The 15643-nt window shown below is 40.4% G+C and overlaps 1 protein-coding gene across 1 annotated transcript; it reads right to left on the bottom strand.

Moving 5' to 3' along the window:
- Positions 1-6033: 6033 nt before the first annotated feature.
- Positions 6034-14243, bottom strand: LOC129099783 (transcriptional regulator QRICH1-like). The gene is made up of 12 exons (XM_054609158.1): positions 14071-14243; positions 12042-12327; positions 11864-11947; positions 11620-11760; positions 10736-11515; positions 10458-10629; positions 10192-10346; positions 9966-10080; positions 9409-9517; positions 8522-8670; positions 8330-8420; positions 6034-7409 (listed from the first exon to the last, which is right to left on the bottom strand). The coding sequence occupies exons 2-12, from the start codon at positions 12291-12293 to the stop codon at positions 7223-7225; spliced, it is 2235 nt and encodes a 744-aa protein (XP_054465133.1). The 5' UTR covers positions 12294-12327; positions 14071-14243; the 3' UTR covers positions 6034-7222.
- Positions 14244-15643: the final 1400 nt, after the last annotated feature.

Here is a 15643-nt window from a genome sequence, read left to right as displayed (position 1 = left end):
GAACACAACAATTTCAAGTGAATCCACTTATATGAAAAAATTATTTATGTTTCACAAAGACCTCTCGCTCCGGTGCTTATGGGTCTTTTTTTTAATAAAGATGGTTTTGCGCAGGATCATAATATCACATGACCTCTGTGTAGGGCTGAATATGGTTGGTCATTTGTGGTGGAATTTTTACTTGACATGGCAGATTTGCAAGATCACAGAAAACCTCAGCAAATATGACAAACTTCCCCAAGGTAACACTCATGAATAGAACTAAAGACGATAAATAATCATATTGAATTATCACCCAGCTCCATGTTACTACACAAACTACACAAAATGTGCAATGTCGGTTAAATCTACTCATAATTATGAAAAGAAAACTTGACCTCCAGTGTCACATGACTTTAGTTACACTAGCTTCACTTTTTGTTCTCCATATGCAAGGAATGATACGGTGAGTTTTAAGAAAACCCTGAGGCCATCAAGCGTAAACTGACATCCCTCCCAAAGGTTTAGTGTTCCTCCACCTACCGTCTCCACCCATCACACTTCCTCCTCCCCTGAGAGAGAGAGAGAGAGAGAGAGAGAGAGAGAGAGAGAGAGAGAGAATAATTAAAACCAGACTACCTTAACATGACTTGGACCTGGAGCAGTGAGGTCCTGTTCTCTCTCTCTTCAGGCTGAAGCCATTCAACAGGGGCCCGTTCTGGAAGGTAATCCTTTAACAGTCACATTCAAGCTGTTGTTTTTCTTCCTGCTGTCGGTGTTTGAGGTAAAGAACTTGTTGGAGCAGGTTTTCTTTTCTCGTCGGGTTAGTTTTAGTAATTGTGCCGTGTGAATGTTGGGCCCTGCTGGTGTGTCTTTCTACTACAAAATATAAACAAGAAGAATAGAAAGCTTGGTTTGATTCAGTAAAACAAAAACGATACTCATCTACTTCACAGCACAAATAAATGCAAACACATTAGTGAACGCACCTTTCCTCATGACATGTTAAGTCATGCATGTTACAACTGATGTGCACAGTTTGTTTTTTTAGGTGTCACATACTTGTGTTCAGGAGGAAACAGAGAGGGGGAGGGGAGAATACATAGGTTTCAGTTGGCTTTATCAATTGCTCAATGATTTATTTGATTGATTTGACTTAAATGTATAAAAGTTTACTTATGAGACATGATTCTGTATGGTTTTTTTTCACAGCACCAACGATCATCCTGGCATCATCAAGCAGTGGTTTGACCACAGCAAAAAACATGAGGTAAGGACAAAACTAAAAGCATCCTGAGAATTTGATTTAATGATACTGTTTTTTGTTTTTGTCAATAAATCCCACCAAAAAAAGACCAAAACCAACAATGTGTCAGTTCGTCTCTCAATATGTTCTGACTTTCCTGCCCCTCTCTGTTGCACTGAACCCTACACTAAAAAACAGGTACAAATAGACACTTAGTTGCCAGTTAATCAAGTAAAACTATTTGCTAAAAGTAATATCTAACATACAACAATCCTGCAATAAATCTCCCTTCATGAAAGTTATATATAATGTTCAGTTATTGTTGACACTGTTTTGCTTCAACTTCATGATTATCTTGGAGGCTGTGGTTGTTTGTGCTGCTCTTTAAATCTGATGCATTATACTGGCAGATGTTTCTGGAATGTTGCAAAACAGTTCAACACCACCACAGATTAAATTACTGTGAGGGCAGGATGAAAGCTGCTGCAATAGACTACATTAGTTTGATCGAGGTGTAACTAATAAACTGGCAAATAAATGTTTACTTCTATTTATTTAGGAGGATAAATGATTTCCTAAAACAGCCTAGGATTTAAAAAAAAAAAATGTTACTCAAACTTGAAGACATTTCTTGGAGACTATTTTGAGCTGCAAATGTTGTGCGCTTGTATTTCCTGACAGCAGGCTGGTGGATGAAGGATAAACTCAGATAAATACAGCACTCATGTTCACAGTAATGGAGGAACGTGTCAGCCAGTGAGGAGAAATAAGCTGTATCAAGCTTTGACCACATGGTGAATACTTATGTGGATCAAATAATTGTTGGTTTTGGTCTTTTCATTTGTGGACGATAAGAACAAAACAGAATACCAGCAGACTTAAACTATAATGTCTGACTGCATCAATCATTTGAAAATGGTTTAATGTAACATAATCGTGTATCACAGGGTTCAAACCTACTCAAGAGCTCAAATTCTGCAGGATTTCCGTCTGCGATGCCAGACGCTCGCAGCCGATGACAACAGAGGCTTCAAACAGGAGTTTGAGGTACTTTTGTTTTAGATTTTACTTGGATCAGATGTCTGATTTGTGGAGCTAGAATAACCATGTGTGTTAATATCTCTGGCTCTGTGAAGGAGCTGGAGGAAGTTGGCAAAGACCTCCCCACTAGAGTGGGGGACTTGGGGGCCAACAGAGAGAAGAACAGATATCCTTACATATTGCCATGTAAGTGAAAAACTATATCATACAAAAATAGAATTACAGAAAGTATGTATGAGACTTATTTGTTTGCTTTCCATCTGGCTGCAGATGACCACTGTCGCGTGAGGCTGTCACTTCAAAACTCCCAGCCGCACACCGACTACATCAACGCAAATTTTGTGCCCGTAAGAGCTCGTTCACCTCCTCATTTTTCATTTCTATTCCTCCGTCCTCTTTTCTTAACAACCTGTCTGTCTGTATTTCAGGGCGGAGGATCAGAGAGAGACTTCATCTGCACACAGGGCCCTCTGCAAAACACCGTGGCTGACTTCTGGAGGATGGTGTGGGAGCAAAACGTCAGGATAATCGTCATGGTGACGGCGCTGAGACACAAGGACCAGGTCTGACATTAAACCTTTTCCTCACCTTGTCACTGTGGCAGATCAATCAAACATCTCTATATGCCACTTCTGAAATCTATGTAGAACACTTTCACTCCATGTCAGTGGTACCAGACAGCAGAAATATGGAACATAGCATGTAACCTTAAACCCAGAGTACTTTTTAAAGTAATATTTCTTAGGATTCATGACCCAAATCAACATGTTTTTTGTCTTTTTTGGGGCGACAGTGGATCTTAAGGGGGAGAAAGCAGGTCAACTGTTTGTGACACATAGAGCTGGGAACATGAAGATTCATTTGAGAAGTGACTCATTGTGTGTCAAGTGTGTGTCAAGTGGTTCTAGTCATAAATCAAAAATAGAAAACACTTAAATAATTAAAATAAATTGTGATACTGTGAAAGGGCTTAGAACAGTATGATGGTAGTGTATGATGGCCACTCCAATGCTCTATTATGTCTCATCAATTGTTGCAGCAAATTTGGGGTTTGATACCATTTGTTAAACAGATTTGGTGCTAAATTCAACACTTTCTTTACTACTCGAGAATTTATGAAAATGATCAGAAATCTCTGCAAAATCTCACAATAAGACCCTGAGGAACCTCGTAGAAGAATCCATGCTGTGTTTTTTGTATAAAAAACTTTTGACAATTGGAGATTTCTGCAAAAGTTGCATTCTTTGGAGAGCCAGGCTAGTTGTTTCCACCTGTTTCCAGTGTTTGTGCTAAGCTACATTCCACCCTTGCACAGGTGATGTGTGATAAGTACTGGCCTCTGGAACGAGGAACAGTTTATCATGGACTGATCCAAGTGACGACAGTGACCCGCAAAAAAGGTCCAGATTATTTTATCACCACCATTAACCTCAAACAGGTGAGCGAAACAAACATCCATCAGGCCCCTTTTTGGAAGCTTTTAAACTGCCGTGTTTGACTTCTGTGTGCACTGAACGCTCCAGTGTTCAATCAGAGGAGAAGAAGAAGAAGAAGAAGAAGAAGAAGAAGAAGAAGCCCTGGTGGCTGACTGAAGGAAAGTGTTTGTGTTTTTCAGAGAGACTGTCCAACAGACAGGACGATCACACACTACTACTACCCCGCCTGGCCGGACCGGGGCATTCCTAAAGACCTGTCCTCGTTCACAGCCTTCACTGAGCATGTGCGGCAGGAGCTGGAAGCGACTCCACGCCTGGGGCCGGCCGTGGTGCATTGCAGGTGTGACCTCTGACCTCCAGGCCAGCCCATCACCCTGTCCTTCAGGAAAACCCATTACTCACATATGTTAAAAATGGGTCCCTTTCCGTATGAATTCTGTGGAGGTTTCAAAATCAGACGCATGAGACAGTGTTTAAAGTCAACCCTCTGTTTTTTGGGGGTGATTCAGTGCAGGCGTGGGGCGTTCAGGGACCTTCGTGACGGTGCTGTGGTTGATGCAGCTGTGTGCGAGGGGCATCCCGCCTGGTGTGCGGGCCGCTGTGGAGGATCTACGGCTACATCGCATGTGGATGGTCCAGAATCTGGTCAGTCCAGGAGTGAGACTCACCTGCAGTTATTTTAAGTAGCAAAAACAACGTTAAAAACAAATCACTCCCTTACCACCAATGTCTGTTTTTAAAATGTTAGAAAAAGCAATTTTAAGTATAAAATGTATTAGTACTCATAATGCAGATAGCTTAAGCTTATTCTATATGTTATATAATTCTGAGTAGTTTAATAACCAGTATAACAATGCTTATATTTCTATGTTGTAATGTTTTCTATGTAGAATTGTTTAAAAAGTACTTAACTGTAACTGTCAGTTAAACACAGTGGAATAAGAAGTACAGTATTTCCCTCTGAAATGTATTAAGAGTATAAGTAACATAAAATGTAAATACTAAAATTGTAGTGAAGTACAGCAGGCTACTTGTATCAAAAGTAAAAGACGTCAAATTAGCATGATGCTATACAAAACTGGTGGATGTAGCTGTGATTCACTGACAAATATTGAGATTATTGATATTCTCATTTTGGTGATAAAGCTATAAACATATTCCACAAAATGAATAACTATGTCTTTAATGTAATATGTGTAACAATGCATCAAAGTCATTGTGCTCATCATAAGCCGATAGTAGTAGAGTTGAAGTATAAAGTAGTAGAACATTTAGGGGGATTTAAATACTCAAGAAGTAAATCATAAGTATTTTTTTGCATTTTCCTTTTTTCTGCAATAATCCAAAATCAAATGGAAGAATCTCATTGGTTTTATGTCGAGGGGAAATATTTCTGCAATTTGCTCTCACGTAGGTTCATTCCACTCCGCTGCTTTCTTACTATGACACTGATAACTCGTCTCCTTCCTCTTAAATACTGTGTGCTCTACTGTTTCATCACCAACATGAGATCCTCATTACCTGCTCCTTCCTTCCTTTGTGTTTCTCAGGAGCAGTACCTATTAGTCCATCAGTGTCTGCTGCACTGGCTCAGTGGAGGCCAGCCTCCACGGTGAGAATAGAGTGAGCACCAACACCCGGCAGATTAAATATCTGCACAGGCAGCGTATATAATTAGCCATTGTGAGGAAATCTGATATTTTAATTTCGGTGTTCCTTTCCTCCCTAACAGGCCACAAATTCAGGCAGCCAGTTCAAATATTAACCCCTCTGGTCGGGGAAGCCATGCAGGGAGGAGGCATCACCATCATCGACAGACGGCCCCAGGAGACCAACAACAGAACGCCATGCAGCAGATTTTAAACCCCGTGAAGCTGCTGAGGAGGTTGCTGCCTTCCTAGTCGCGGTTTAATCAAAGCTCACACTCCTCCTGAACCCACAAAACTGTACAGCAATATCAAAAGATCTGGGTTAAAGGAAAACCAGTATGTGTGCACACACACGGTTCCTACAAAAGGAAGGAGACTGAAGAAACACTGCTGTGTGTTCTGTGTGACGACGCGACCTGCAGGTGGAAAACTGGCCTGACAACATGCAAACAAAATCTGGAGAAGAAACCACCGACGCAGCAGTTTGCATTGTAGCCAGGAGGAAGAAAATGTAAGGAAGTAACCTGCCAGTCAGGTCGAACCTGTTCCTCTACCATGAATGACTTTGTTGAGAACAAAGATGAGGCTGCTCTGTGTCTCCTGTGTGCAGATAACAAATATGTTCATTCAATTCATAGTTTTTGTTCCTTTGTTTGCCTCCACTATTGATGAAAGTGAAGCTACAAGATTAGTTTTTATTTTCTTGATTTTTAAATCGTTGTGCATTATTTTATAATCACACTTTTAGTTTTTGTAAAGGATGCATGTGCAGAACTGGTAGCAGATATTGCTAGAAAAGGCAGACACATGGCATAGTGGCTGTACAAAAAAGGTCATGTTTTCAAAAACACACAGGCACTGCCATTCTCCTGCCATTCATTTACAGTACATGAAGGAGCTATGAGTATTTTACATTATAGAACATAAAAAGGGCTAACCCGCTTTTTTTAAAGAGTCTCTCATCTGTCGTGTAATAAACATGTATGATACATTAGGCAACTCATCCAGGTGAGTTTTTGGGGGTTTGTGATGGACTGGCGATGCGGGAAAAGAAGGAGGATCAGGAGTCCAGCACTTCCTTCTGCCGCATCTCCACCATGTGGAAAGTGCTAGTAGCTGCGGGGCGAGTGTCAACACTGTATTGCAATAAAGTCTGTGTCCTCATGTGATTTGATAAAATGCTGAGCTGGTCCAACAGCATGCAGGCGGCGGTCACTAACAAGTGACTCATCTCCGGAATTCGGTGTGTCCGTGTGTGAACTCAATCTCAAAACAAGACGAGTGAAATACAAAGAACAAGGGAGAATTCACACAATTTGAAAATATTAGCTTTTAACCTATGGTATGCTAATAAATGTAGTTTTAATACCACTGTGGTATTCACTGTGACACTTAACAGTGATCAAGGCAGATGAGGGGGAAAAGTTGAACAACAAATAAGGATGTCTATGAAAAGCAGCATAGCAAAGACCCACCCCAGTGAAAATATATATGAAATATATTACAGATTAAAACTAACAGGGGCAATACAAAAACTATTGGTAAAAAAGGATAACCAACAGATAAAAATAACATTTAAATTAGAGTTCAGGTCCAAATAAAAAAGATCAGACATCCTTTGGCCAAAAAAAACAAACAAAAAAAAGGTTGAGAGGTCGCCTCAATAAGACAAATTCTTAGCTGTATTTGTTGTATGTACAGTCCCGTGAATGTAAATATGCTGACACTTAATGAATATAAACATATACATGCCACCCTTAAAGACCACAAGAGGGTGTGAGAGGATAGAAAACTACCGATAATGAGCAATCAAAAGGCTGGGTGAAGAGAAAGAGAGTCTAGTCCCATTTACGGTTCTCCTCCAGTCAGAACTAGTGCACGCTCTCCAACATGTTTATAGCGTCCTGGATCTCGCGGATGACGAGGATGCGGGCGAGCATCTGTTCCAGCTGTTCTTTAGAGATGGGTTGAGTGGAGTACCAGATGGGGCTGTTCGGAGCCACCACGGGCTCCGGAGTCAGGTAGAAGGTGTCATTGCGACCTTTAGCGCTCTGCGGACTGACAGAGGACACAGTGTGAGAACATTTTCAGGACGCACCGTTTTTTTCTATTTTTAAACCAGATGTCAAAGTTACAGTTTTAGCTCGTCTCTGCCAACATTACAATCTCATTAAATAGTCTGGAGAGAGAGAGAGAGAGAGAGAGAGAGAGAGAGAGAGAGAGAGAGAGAGAGAGAGAGAGAGAGAGAGAGAGAGAGAGAGAGAGAGAGAGAGAGAGAGAGAGAGAGAGAGAGAGAGAGAGAGAGAGAGAGAGAGAGAGAGAGAGAGAGAGAGAGAGAGAGAGAGGGATTAGTGGAAAAGTGTGCTGTCATATCACATTTCTAGTCATTTCATTCCAGTGAATGATACTGGCAGTAGGAGAAGTCAAATCAATAATCAAAATAAATGATAGATTTTCTGTTAATTGACTGATTGATTAATAATTTCAGATTATCCTCCTATTCACAAATTGAGAGGGATTTTTATAGACAGCTATGGTCAAATAATTGGGTTCATTTTCTTCATCTTGAAATTGCTTAGAGGCAGAAAATATAAAAATCTTTTTTTCACCTTTTTTGAGAGGAGAGAAAAATAAAGAGTTATTATAAAGCATCCTTGTTTTTGTCAGTTGCCTAGCAACCGCGTCTGCACAAGTTAAACCACTTGAACACTTGACTGCACTGTGTACTCCACCACCCATGTCGATAACAAACGCAAGAGTTGTGTCTAAAAAAAGGTAGCAGCGGCGCCTCAAAAGAGAAACTCTGACTCTCATCATGAATTCATAACCTCGCCTTGGTCAGAGGGAAAAACAACACGAGGTAGCACAAAGAAGCATTTGTAATAGTTTTCTTCTGACATATACAAGTACATGAGCGTTGAAATATTGGATTCATGTTTCATTAAATAAAAAAAAATGTTATACAGTTAAATATTTACCATTTAAAGAGGTAGAAATCGTAGAGCTTGATGGGACATCGCAGCGGGTTCTCTGGGTCCTCCAGCTGCTCCGAGTACATGTCGTCTGTGACTGAACAAACACAAAAACATACAAACAGTATAAATGATTTATCCTTAACATAGCGTTTTCTGTCAGACAAAACAGCACAGAAAAGTCATGTGCGCTCTTACCTTTCTGCCCTATGAACCTCTCTGTTGACTTCAGGTATCGGATGCTGGTGCTCTTGTCTTTGGGGTTGTTGGGACTCTTCCTCGTGTGTCTCAGCACCTTAGAAAAGGCCACTTTTAGATGCTGTTCCACTGTCTTCAGGTGGAAATACCTGTTAAAAGATAAACAGGATACATTAACTGATTTGGACTAAAAGGAGAACACATATTACGGCTATTTTTAAATCTTTATAGTACTACCTGTTAGTTTTCGTATTGATTTTAAAGTTATTTTATTAGTCTATAAGGCACTTGCACCAGACTACTTCTGGTTCCCCTCTTTTAGCCGTTTCACAAAGCAGAAAAAAACCATTTGGTGATGCTGCTTTGAGCCATTATGCGCCAAGCCACTGGAACAACCTTCTGAGAGTAGCTGAAAATATTATATAAAATATATATAAAATATTTTTTAACAGAAACTAAAAGCCCATCTCTTCAGTCCAGCTTTCTTTAAATGTTTTATAATTTTACGATTTTTATTAATATTGCTTATGATCAGATCTGATTTTGTGCAGTGTCGTATGTGTTATTTTGCTTTGGTATTATTATTGATAAATGTTCTAATTAGTATTTTATTTTACCCTTTTTTTACTTAAAAAAACAGTTTTACCATGATCAATGTATTCAATGTTGTATTTAATTATTTTTTTTCAGTCTCGTCCTCTTTTCTCCATTTTCTTTTAGTTTGCTTGTCAATCATTTGTAGAGCACCTTGAATTGTGCCATATAAATAAAACTAGATTGACTGATTGATTATTTACAGAGATATACAACAGGAAATATTACTGCATGTCTATTAAACAGTAAGGAGAAATCACTCATGTGTGATGGCTGAAGTTGACTGAACTCACTTGGTGTTGAAGAACATTAGAGTTGTGAGCAGCGTGGAGGGAGAATGAGCTCCCAGCTGTTTCCCTTCCCACAGCATCTCCTCCGTCACATGACTGGGGATAATATAACCTGGTAGGGGAGGAAAAGAGCAGATTATGAAGATCCGGCAGTTTATCACCTTGGCAAATAAATACACAATCTATTAGTTACAAGGAAGCAAATCATCACTTCATCTGTAATGTTTAATCAATAACAAAATCATTCTGCCAAGCTCTATAGTCCAAGAGGAGAGCTGCTTTTTTTGGTTTGTCGAGTTAGTGCTATCACCAAAACTGAAAGCTCAGGACTGGATCAATATACTGGTTAACTCTTTGTACATTTAGCTCACAACACAACCACAGAGTGCTGCAAACAAATAAAACGCAGTCGGCAGTTTCAATTAATATCTACACGGACAATGTGTAAGCGAGAATAAGGAGCATTTAATTGAGAGAAGCTGTGCAAAAACCTGAGATAATATTAGTTGATAGAACGTTGATTATAGACAACATTTTTTAAACTGTTTTTGTCCACACACCTAGCGGATGAATAGACGATCTCCAAGGCTCCAGGATCTGGTGCAAACTGTGAGCGAAGCGAGTGTAGTACTGATCTGAGAATACGTCGTCCACTCGACCGTTATCAAACAGATACTGTGGGGGGGGGAATTGGAGAGACAAAGACGAGGTCAGACATCGTTTCCACATTAAACAGGGATGGAGTGAATGTTGAACTGAGAGTGTACGTGTGCATGATACACTTACTTTTTGTATGCAAAGAAATACATAGTAGAGAACATCAGCCTCATAAGATTCCTCCTCCAACCCTCGAGCTTCTGTTGTCATCAAAGAGAGACCCATGCAGAGCTCAGCCACCGCACACGACACCAAGTCCTCCTGGAAACGCAGCACCTGGCGTCCTAAAACACACGGACACAAATCAGTGACTGGGTTGACAGAGAAAAAACTAGGAAAATTAACACAAAGTATTGTCTAAACAGTATATTAAAACATTCTCTACATGCACTTACGGCCAATTGGGGCTAGTTTGTTTGTGTCTGATTTTTCCAACTCTGCATTTTTCCGCTGAGCCCAAAGCCGCCACACTTCCAGCCCCTCCTCTGGCTTCAGAGTGGCCGGCAGCAGCAGCTCCTGCACTTGAACCTGTTGCTGGCCATCAACCTCTGCTACCACTGTATGACCCTGCACAGACACAAACACACCAACACAGTTACCTCATGCATCAAGAAATGCATGTAGTTATGTGTATCTGGCCTGAACAAAAAATAAAAACGTAGCATTTTAACACCTGTGTTAGCACCTGCAGCTGCTGTGCATCCTGCCCAGACAGTCCTTGTGTGTGCAGCACCTGCTGCTGTGGATCCCAGATGAGGGACTGTGTAGTGTTGGAGTAGCCCTGTACTGCTACTGGGATGTGGATGTTTCCATTCATCAGCTGTGCAGGGAACAGCGTGTTTGCAGACAGCGTGTGTACCACTTCTTCCTGGCCTCCCATTCCCCCGGAGCTTGTGATGCTGGAAACGGCCTGCGCTGTCTGACTTTGACTTTTCATCTTGTCATTTTCGACAGTAACTTGCGTTGGCATTGTGGTCATTGTTGTAGTGTTTGGCCCCGAAACCTGCACTGTTCCATAGGCTTCCTGGGGGATGGCAATGTGTGTGACCTGCTCACGGCCTCCGGAGCCGGCAGGAGCAGAGTAAACAGGGATTGTCCAGGTCTCCCCTGTGGGACTGGTGATGGTGCCTGTAGCACTGTAAAGGTGGGAGCTGTCCACAGTTAGGAGGTCCGGCCGCAGGGACACGTAACTCTGCTGCTGGCCCTGACCCTGGGGGATAGCCAGAACCGTGGCTACTTGCTGACCAGGCAGGGCGTAGGACACAGTGATGGGCATGTCAACCTTACGCTTTTTGGCTGGCTGGAGGACACCTCCCCCCTGTGAGGTGGCAACAGTGGTTCCCAGTATTCTCCTCTCAATATTGTCCTGCTGCTGGGTGGGTGACAGGGCCCCCACTGTCTGGATTTGGATCTGTTGTCCTCCTGCAACGGCTGCCACCAACTGGGCTTGCAGCTAAAACAGAAGGAAGGGCGATTATTACTTGTAACTAAATTAAGACTCTGGTAAATGACAAAATTTGCTATTCTCCCATGATATGTGCGTGTGCTTATGTGTACCTGTTGATGCTGCTCCTCAGTAAGATCCCCAGGCTGAATCAGCTGTGCAGTGGTCACACCTTGAAGGTGTTGATGGGGGCCAGAGGGCACTTGGAGGACCTGACCCAGCATTTGACCTTGCTGCTGGCCCTGAATCTGCACCTGAAAATAGAGATAATATGTGAGTTTTGTGAACTAAAGATAAAATGGAACAGAGTTAAAAGGATTAACACATATATATAATAAAAATAAAAAAGGTACAAACCTGCACAATCTGTTGCTCTTGATTCTGTTGTACAGACTGCTGCTGAGTCTCCTGTATCTGTTGCTGCTGGACCTGCACCTGAACCTGCGTCAGAAGACAGCGTCTGTCAGAGAGATCCATTTCAAGGACCGAGCTCTTTAACAGATTGATGTGGCGACCAATTAGTGCACGGATTTACCGGACAAGCCAGCTCCAACAATGACCCGGCCACCTCTGTGCTGTCTGTGTAGATGCAGTTGGCCTCCTGTTGGTAGACCATAGTGGTGGTGGTGGTCGTGGTATCTCCGTCTTGCTGGCTGAACTCCTGCAGGGCATCTGGACCCTTGCTGGCCAAGGACTCCAGGAACTCCTTCATGCGATGCTGAGGGATGCTCCGAGCCTTCTGCCTCACAAGCTCCTCATAGGAGCCTGATCCATCCAGGTTATTCATCGCTGCTGGCAGTTTCTTCTTCTATAAGAGGAATCTGAGGAAAGGAAGAATTCATTTAAGAGTGTTTTTAACCCTTGTTTTGTCTTAGGGGTCAAAAATGTCCCGCCACTATGTTCAACAGCATAGGAAACCCCCTTAATGATCTTTTTTCAACTTGAAATTCAATGACTTTTGCTAGAATTACCCCAACATGAGAAAAAGTTAAACATTGCCTTTGTTCATATTTCCATAAAAGCTGTACACCAACAGGGTACAAATCTTGTCTTAGGAGTCATTTTTGACCCGGCAGTTATAAAATAATTTTCATACTACAGAAACCATAAAAAACACAAGAAATTGAGATTACGTGTGCTACTGATTGAACTCAGGGAAAACTTTCTCGTGAATGTGCAGCATCTCCCCTCCACGACCCCCACACCTGACTGAAGTTCACAGACAAAATACAAACAAGATCAGAGAGAATAAACATTTCTTGAAAGCACTGTTTACTAATGGGGAATGCAGTCAGAGGCTATAAAAGGTGCTGCAGATGACAGTACCCCCAGTACTCTCTTTACTGTAGCCATGAGTGCACATTTCACTCCTAGATCTGACTGCAAACTCACCTCTTCAAGAAGTACTACCCTGAGCCTTCCACTTAGCACTTATTGTATTCGTATTCTTATTATTGTATTCATATTAGTTGTTAAACTGTTGCACTTATTGTATTCATATTAGTTTGTTGCACTTATTGTATTTGTATTAGTTTGTTATTGTATTTATTTATATTAGCACGTATTAGTTTGTTGCACTTATTGTATTCTGTTGCATTATTGTTTTGTATTAGTTTGTTGCATTATTGTTGTTGCACTTATTGTATTTGTATTAGTTTGTTGCACTTATTGTATTAGTTTAGTTTGTTGCACTTATTGTATTCATATTAGTCTTTGCTTATTGCTCTGGTTTTTATGCTTTAGATGCTTGTTTAAGAAAGGAGATGCACTTATGACTTCTGGTGACTAGTAGTTCTCTTGAATACCTATGTTGAATACACTTATTGTAAGTCGCTTTGGATAAAAGCGTCTGCTAAATGACTGTAATGTAATGTAATGTATTCAGATGTCCAGGAGGATAATAAAAACGTCTTTCTGCACTGTGAAGAGGGAAAACCTAGATATTCACAAAGTTAGTGATGAATGACAGGTTGTTACTTCATGCAATCAAGCTGCTTTATTTTAGGGGTTTAGTGGTGTACACAGAGAGTTAAAACACAAGAGTTAAGTAGGTGTTTTTCTATGTCTGTATAAACAAATAATAACTATTAATCTAATCAACAACCCTGTCAATCAAAAAGGAAAAAGACAGACATGTTGGTGCAGAAGGTGAAGAGTTACAGTGTTTACAAAGTGACCAATAGACACATGATACTACTAAAGGGTTAATCCATCCCTCTGTGGACGAGCAGGGACATAAACCTGCTGCATCAGGACAACATGCAGAGTTTTGTTTTTGCACCACAATTAAGTTGGAGAAGCTAAAACAACAACAACAACAACAGCTGATTATTACACAACAAGCTAGGTTAGCATGCTAGCTAGCTGCGAGTTGTTTTGCAAATACAAACCCCCAGCCACAGCTGTGTTGTGCACGGACAACACAGTGTCTGCATGGTGGGTTTATATAGAAACAGACAGCAGCAGACACTGTGGGGAAAAGATCTCCCGTCTGGTTTCTCTCCGGAGCTAGCAGGCTAGGCTAACGTTAGCATGCGTGTTTAGCTAACTAGCTAGCTAGCTACCTCTCGTCCACCACTTCCTCTGGGCTCGAGACGGGGCTCCTCTTCCCACAAACAGCTGCGCGAGGTCCTACTGTTATCTATTATTTAATTGTGTTTATTTTCGTTAGATTGCTACTTGTAGTTTTATATTTTTCCTCAACTACTCATATTTCGCTGGGCGCCATCTTAGAACAGCGCCGTCTGACCAATGGGAGGGCGAGTTGAGAGTGGCTCGTATTCTCGCGGGATTTCCGCACCGTGATATCGCGATAGCTGGGATAAGAGGGATGGAACGTTAAAGGCGACGCACACACGGGGAGATGTGTCCGTCAAGATGAGAGATGTCAGTCCACCTTAAGACACAGTTAAACCAGGGAGCTTCTTAAGGTCGTACCAGACAGATCCAAAATAGATTTATATTTAGAACAAATATCATATTCAGTATTTATTTTAACTTTGTATTGTTTGTTTGTAAAAGTGGAGGATAAGGTGGATATGTTTTTCTTTCTTTTTTAACTTTTCACACATTAATATCCTTATACTTACAGTACCAGTCAAAAGTTTGGACACACCTTCTCATTCAATGGTTTTTTTATTTATTTTAATTTTAATTTTTACTTTTATTTTTATTTTTTATATATATATATATATATATATATAACCAGTCAAAAGTTTGGACACACCTTCTCATTCAATGGTTTTTATTTATTTTTATTTTTACATCAAATTATATATATATTTGGACACACCTTCTCATTCAATGGTTTTTATTTATTTTCATTTTCATTTTTATTTTTATTTATTTTAATGGTCAAAAGTTTGTTTCTCATAACTTTTGATAATCTGTGGTTGCAGGGTCTTCTTTCACTTTCAATTTGATGCCTTTGTTTGTTTGCAGACAATTCTCCCAGAATTAAGATAAGGGGAATTATTACACTTCCCTGTTGGACTGTGACACAGACCATCAGCTCTTGACACACATATACAGTACCAGTCAAAAGTCTGGACACACCTTCTCATTCAACTACTTTGAAGAATCTAAAATATAAAACATATTCTGGTTTGTTGAGCATTTGTTTGTTTACCACATAACTCCATATGTGTTCCTTCATAGTTTGGATGTCTTCAATATAAATCTACATTGTAGAAAAAAATACTAATAATAAAAAGTTCTGTTTTAAACACAAATAAACCATTAAACCATTTTTTGATATCGGTATTAGGTCAATAGTATTTTTCTATATAAATATATTATATTTCTCTTATCAATTTGCAGATTAAGCACAACTGCCAAACTAATTTGGTATAAAATATATTAATATCATGATTATTGGCCTGGTACTGTTTATTTTTTAAACATTACAGCCTACATTATCTTGTGCTTTTGGTCTTAGAGGTTATGTTACAGTTGAGTGATGGACTATTACTACGTATTAGACATTTCTTAGTAAAATCATCAGTTATGTCAACACACAGTACGAGTCAAAAGTTTGGACACACCTTCTCATTCAACTACTTTGAAGAATCTAAAATATAAAACATATTCTGGTTTGTTGAGCATTTGTTTGTTTACCACATAATTCCATATGTGTTC

This window comes from Anoplopoma fimbria, chromosome 12 (genome assembly GCF_027596085.1).
Source record: "Anoplopoma fimbria isolate UVic2021 breed Golden Eagle Sablefish chromosome 12, Afim_UVic_2022, whole genome shotgun sequence".
In the NCBI taxonomy this organism is placed as follows: domain Eukaryota; kingdom Metazoa; phylum Chordata; class Actinopteri; order Perciformes; family Anoplopomatidae; genus Anoplopoma; species Anoplopoma fimbria.
This window is presented reverse-complemented; position numbering and strand designations above follow the sequence as displayed.

Coding starts and splice junctions, on each gene's coding strand:
- LOC129099783 (XM_054609158.1), bottom strand. CDS start 12,293: ATGAATAACCTGGATGGATCAGGCTCCTATGAGGAGCTTGTGAGGCAG. Junction 10,630..10,735: donor AGCTGCAGGTGCTAACACAG/GTGTTAAAATGC, acceptor GTGTCTGTGCAG/GGTCATACAGTGGTAGCAGA. Junction 9,518..9,965: donor ATCGTCTATTCATCCGCTAG/GTGTGTGGACAA, acceptor CTCCCCTACCAG/GTTATATTATCCCCAGTCAT.